This window comes from Gavialis gangeticus, unplaced genomic scaffold, assembly GCF_001723915.1.
Source record: "Gavialis gangeticus isolate Ggan-Ray unplaced genomic scaffold, GavGan_comp1, whole genome shotgun sequence".
Taxonomy (NCBI): Eukaryota; Metazoa; Chordata; order Crocodylia; family Gavialidae; genus Gavialis; species Gavialis gangeticus.
This window is the reverse complement of record NW_017728997.1, coordinates 38061179-38066671: the sequence shown is the minus strand read 5'-3', so window position 1 is coordinate 38066671 and position 5493 is coordinate 38061179. Positions and strand designations below refer to the sequence as shown.

Sequence of the window (5493 nt, the reverse complement as noted above, 5' to 3'; positions counted from 1 at the left end):
CTGTGAGAGGGGCTCCTGCGGCCTCGGCCGGCGTGTGACGGCTCCCGTTTCCCGCCCGCAGGTACTACGTGCATGGCGTGTGCCGCCAGGGCAGCCGCTGCCTGTTTTCCCACGACCTGTCCGCGAGCCGCGCAGCCGCCGTCTGCCGTTTCTACCAGAAGGGACAGTGCGCCTACGGCGCGCGCTGCAGGTGAGCGCCCGCGGGGTCCCTGCACGGCCTGGCCCGGTCCGGCAGGGCTGGCCCGGCCCGGCCCGAGCTGTGCTCCGCGCTGCAGGGATTTCCGGCCTTCCGGGCCTCGCCGCCTGCCCCCTTGTGCCCTTTCTGCGCCGGGGGTTGGGAGTTAAGCCTCCCTCAGAGGCGCTGGTGTTAGCTGCAGCCCAGGCTGTGGATTTTGGCGGGGCTGTGCCAGTACTCCTGCTGGGACCAAAGCCAGAGGTTCCTGGCCTTGAGCGGAGGGACAAGACCTGCTAGCCAGAGTGATACCATATTTGGGGTCAGGAAGGAATTTTACCCTGTGGTCAGATTGGCCCGAGCTGTGGGGGCTTTTGTCTTCCTCTGTAGCAGGGGCTCAGCCTCTACCCAGGGCCTCTTGAGCATATATTCACAGTATTTTGTAGTCGCAGGACGTTGGCTGACGTGATTCCCCTGCTTTGCCTACAGCAAATCAGGTGTTTGGTGTGTTGTGTCAGGATTGAGGGTAGTTTTACACAGAGTTTAGATTATGGTTTGTATGGGATGGTTTGGATAGGAATGATGCTGCCTCAAGTGGAGGTTGAACTAGGTGCCTCTGGAGGTCCCTTCAAGCCCTGCTTTTCTATGATTCAGTGACTTGCCATCTTAACTAATATCGCCAGAAGCAAAGAGGAACTGGAGCAAATGGTACAGAAGTACATCACTGGGGGAATGCAGCCCCATCTCATCTGAGCAGGTGGTATGAGAGGGGACCTCGTACAGGATGTTGGCAGGATTTTCGGTTCCCCCACCTTGGGAGGAACAGTTTTCCTGACTGCTATCTAGACTAGTATGGGGGACTGTTGCTACACCTGCACGTAAAGCTTCATTGGCATAATGTATGGGCAGGGGGGGATATGAGAGTGATCCAGTCTGGACTGTCTGTGTGGAGTCCAGTAGTTTCCCGAACAATCCTAATTATGCTTTCAACCAGAGCTTAGTCCTTGTAGCACGAACTTTTACTTTGCTTTCTCTTTTTAGATATGATCATACCAGGCTTCCTGCTCCTAGTGGTGCAGTGGGCATTGCACCACCCAGCCTCTCTTTACCAGTGCTCCACAGCCCAAACCCTCCATCCGAGCATAGCACACCTGTAATCAAGAGCAAAACACGTGAACCTGGCAAGCGTGAAAAGAAAACACTAGTGCTGAGGGACAGAAGTGAGTTGAAATAGTTACTATGCTTATTGAAGCTAGTAGTTTTATTGCTTCCCTTCCTCTCCTTGTCTCTTCCATTTTATAGATGCCCAAGCAGATGCAGTTACTTTTTGTAACATAATTCTGCAAATGCTTACATCTGTTAACTTTTCTAGGGGAAAACTTTTCTTCTGCTCCATGCATTCCCCAAATGATTCTTCTGTGTCTCCATGTGGTCCTTTCCTGCCATCTTCCAAGGCATGAGCAGGGATTTGGGGTGGTGCCGGGGGATTAGCACTTGGAGGACTGACCCAGTATACTTGGGTACAAGTACTAGGGGAGTCCTGCATTGCCTAATGCTGCAGAATGGGGGTCAAGCTCCCGCTCTCAGCAGTCCTCTATTCCTACGTGCGTACCCAGCTTGGTCTCCCCAGGTCCACCATAAATAAACCCTTCCCTTCTCCATATTGCTTGCACTATCCGTTGTGAGGCTGCAGTGTTGTGTTATCTTCCTTCTTCCTCTCTCAGCCCTGCACAATTGCCCTACCCTGTCAGTGCCCCAGGCCACTTGCTGCTCAGCCCATCTTGGCGGGGTCTCTGGGCTGAACCTTGATGGATGCTGAAGAAGTTGGGTGGCAGCTTCGGAACTGTGTGTGTGACCAGAACATAATCTGTCCGTCTCCTTTTCCTTTCAGCAATAAAATTCCAATAAAATTCCTTTTGGGAGTTCATGGTGAAAGCGTGACATAATGGCTGCTGACAGACATGGAAAAAAACCCAGAAAACCAGCATTGACCAGAAGAAGGAAGTGCATTAGTTCAACTCAGCTCCCCAGTGTTTGTATAGACTGCGCCACTTCAGTGGGGCTTTTTGGCACTTTTATCTAATTAATGGCTGATTTAATCAGCTATTAGATAAAAGTACCAAAAAGCCCTGCTAAAGTGCACGATCTACACAGACGTTGGGCAAGCTGGGTCAAATTAATGCAGTGTTTCTTCTGGGCATGTGCTGCACTGAGCTGAAAGTAAAGAGCTGGGGTTTTTTTCCAGGTCTTAAGCAGCCAATCTGTATGTACTGCATTTGAGATATTATGCAAAATCAGAAGTTTCTAGTAATACCAGGTCTTTTTTTTACAAAATGTTATTCAGAGGGGAAATTTCCAAAAAGTGTCAGGGAAATCTGTTTTGGAGCAGTTCTTTATGGGCACACAAATGCAGCTGGCCCCTGAATTGCCAAGAGAAGCAATTGTGGAGAACACATTTATTCATTCATTTAGTTAAGAACCAGGAGGATTTTAGCCTTGCTTCAAGTGCAAGTCTGAAAGCAGTTCAAAATGTGTATATACCTGGTATTTTCAGGCTTTGCAGTATATAATTTTGATTGTAAAATGCTGCTGAGTTTAGGCATAGAAGGAGCTATATATGTGGATTCAGCTGGTGAGAGGGCTGTGGTTAAACAGAACCCTTTAATTGATCAGGTAGCCTTTGTATTTAAGAGAGGTTCCTTTGTGGCTTTTATGCCTTCATGATCATTCAATATATTGTGCTTTTTTCTTTTAAGATTTACGTAGTTTGAATGAAGAAAAGACGAGACTCAGTGCAGCAAGTGACCTGGCTTGTTGCAGTGACAAAACTGATGATCTGGAAATGAAGCCCCATTCATATCTAGAAGCTATTTGCACTGGGCTGGAAGATCCAATGCCTGGAAGTTCCTCTGCTGATGGACAGCAGCTGTGTCCCTATGCAGCTGCTGGGGCATGCCAGTTTGGTGACCAGTGCCCTTACCTCCATGGAGCGGTGTGTGAGATCTGTGGATTGCAAGTGCTTCATCCCTTCGATCAGGAGCAAAGGAAGGCTCATGAGACGGTAAAGATTAACAGTATTTTAAGATGACTCTGAAACACCATAAAATTCTAGCCTGGGGCATTTGAATACTAGAAACATTACTAGCCTGTTTCTAGTTTACAAGGACTAGTCTACAAGAACACATAGCCTGGGGCATTTGAACTCAGATTTCAGATTTGCTAAGGCAGTGCTAGAGTTACAGCTGTTATAGTCTTGCCACCTGTTCAGCTTTGCCTGTATTGTGTGGCTTCTGTCATATAAGTATAATTTTTCTGCACACTTTTTTTCCATGGTTTTAACTACTAAATACAGTGTGAATTTTGCAAATGTAATTGAACAAGAATCATGAAACATAAGTTAAATTGTTTGTAGTCTTATTAAGAGAGCCAAACTGGTGATTTCCTGTTTATACCATTAAATATATTTTGTTTTTACTGCATTTCAGCAGGGGGATTTCATTGCCATCATACTGGAAACCCTGAACATTGAAATCCCAATTGCAGCATGTACTAGCATAAATTTCTATTGCTCTTTTAATTTAATTCTTTATAAAAGTTGGACTGTCCTTCCTGTTTGATGCTTACAGTCACCTCTGGAAACTCGTAAACTATTTCTCCCAGATTGTGCTCACCCAAGACAACTGGGTGTTGCCTACAGCCACTGAAATGCTGCTGGATGGGTAACTTCCCATCATTACCAGTCTTGACTGTATTTAATCTAAGGAACGTTGGTCCATTTTGTGGCTGCTTTTTTGAGCTATCCAGTCTCAATCCAACTAAAACTGTAGGCTGTGTTCAGTTTACTTCTGTGTAGACCTCTGTAACTGCTACTGTCTAATTACAGTGGCACATAAGGTTCTCATCCCCGTGGGGATATGTATTTACGTCAGTGTTAAAGACGAGGACTGGGGTGTGGAATAGAGATGAAGGCAAGTAAGTGGTGGGTACTTTGGGGGTGGGCAGGGGAAGAGGATTGAAGAGGAGGACACCTAGGACCGGCGAAGGCTGGAGGGAGAAGGGGTAGGAGTGTAAGCAGTGAAATACAGGCCTCTGGGACTTGGAATCAGACTTGAGGTTCTTGGGTCTCGTAATTGCTCTGCCGATCTCAAATATTGTCAAATGCGTTAGCAGCATCTTTCCCCCCTCTGCTGCTGGTCCATAATGGCCATCTTCTGTCAGGTTTTGGAAGAACATATACTTTCAGCAGCTTCAAAAGGCAAGCATAAAGCAGCAGGTGTTAATCTGCAACTGTTATGTATGCATGAGCCTTTAGTGATACAAGTGGATGAATTCAGGTCAAAGCTGGAGTGGGTTTGCTACATTTGTATTGCTCCAGGTTTAATACAGGGGTAACTGCTACAGGGTGCATCCACACGAGACACTTACTGCAGATCTGACCAGTTAGGTCCACACTAAAGCATACATGTGGTGCTATTAGGCTGGAGTAAACTAATTAACTCTGCCCTAGGATAGTACTGCCTAACAGAAGTACTATCTTACAGCGGAGTTATTTACTTCACCACAATGCATGTATAAATGCTGATTGGGATTGGCTGGGGCATAAGAGTGCTACAGCCTGGGGCTGCCTGCCGGCTAGCCCTACACCGTAGCACTCTTGTGCCCCAGCCAGCCCTTAACTGCACTGGAGCAGCCCCAGGTTGGCAGGCTGCCCCCCGCCCTGGGCTTCCTGCCAGCCAGGGCTGCTCCACCCTGTTTCAACATGCTGTGATTTTTGGGTGCACATGTAAACGTTGTGCAAGAGAGCAATAAATTCTGGTGTGAATTGTACCAGAGTTTTTGTCAAATTAATTTCATGTGTAGATGAGCTCACAGTGTAACAGCAGCTGCATCTCTGAAGTAGCTGGTCTTCCTTCCCTTTTTTAAGTTGGTGTCAGTGTACACCCTACCATCAGTTAACTTGGGTGGCAGAGGCTTGTGTGTTGCTCTGAAGGTTCTGTTCTGCTGATGAATCATGGGTGTCATTTGGTAAGTGTTACGGAATTTAGGTTTTTCAGTGTTTGACTTTAAAAAAAACAAAAAACAAAAAACAAAAAAACAAACCTGAATCCCAAAACCACATTAAAATCCAAGGTAAAATCCAATGTTCTCTTGAGTGCTAGAATAGTTAACAAATGTTGTTTTCTGGCTGTTACATAGAAGTGTATGGACTAAGCCCTTTACAGAAATAGATGTACGTGTACTCATTTCTTTCTCCTCACAAGCCTGTTTCTAGTTTACAAGATACCAGCCCTGTACAAACGTGGAGTGATTTTTTTTTTTTT

The 5493-nt window shown here is 46.5% G+C and overlaps 1 protein-coding gene across 3 annotated transcripts in view; it reads left to right on the top strand.

Annotated features, from left to right (window-relative positions):
• Positions 1-5493, top strand: part of MKRN2 (makorin ring finger protein 2) — a 24489-nt gene that overhangs the window by 297 nt on the left and 18699 nt on the right. The window contains exons 2-4 of one of the 3 annotated variants that reach the window (XM_019505079.1): positions 62-190; positions 1214-1392; positions 2929-3233. In XM_019505079.1, the coding sequence (XP_019360624.1) occupies positions 62-190; positions 1214-1392; positions 2929-3233 (613 nt within the window). Of the gene's footprint in view, positions 1-61; positions 191-811; positions 889-1213; positions 1393-2928; positions 3234-5493 lie in introns of those variants that run through there. The other 2 variants (XM_019505082.1, XM_019505080.1) reach the window with 2 other exon arrangements.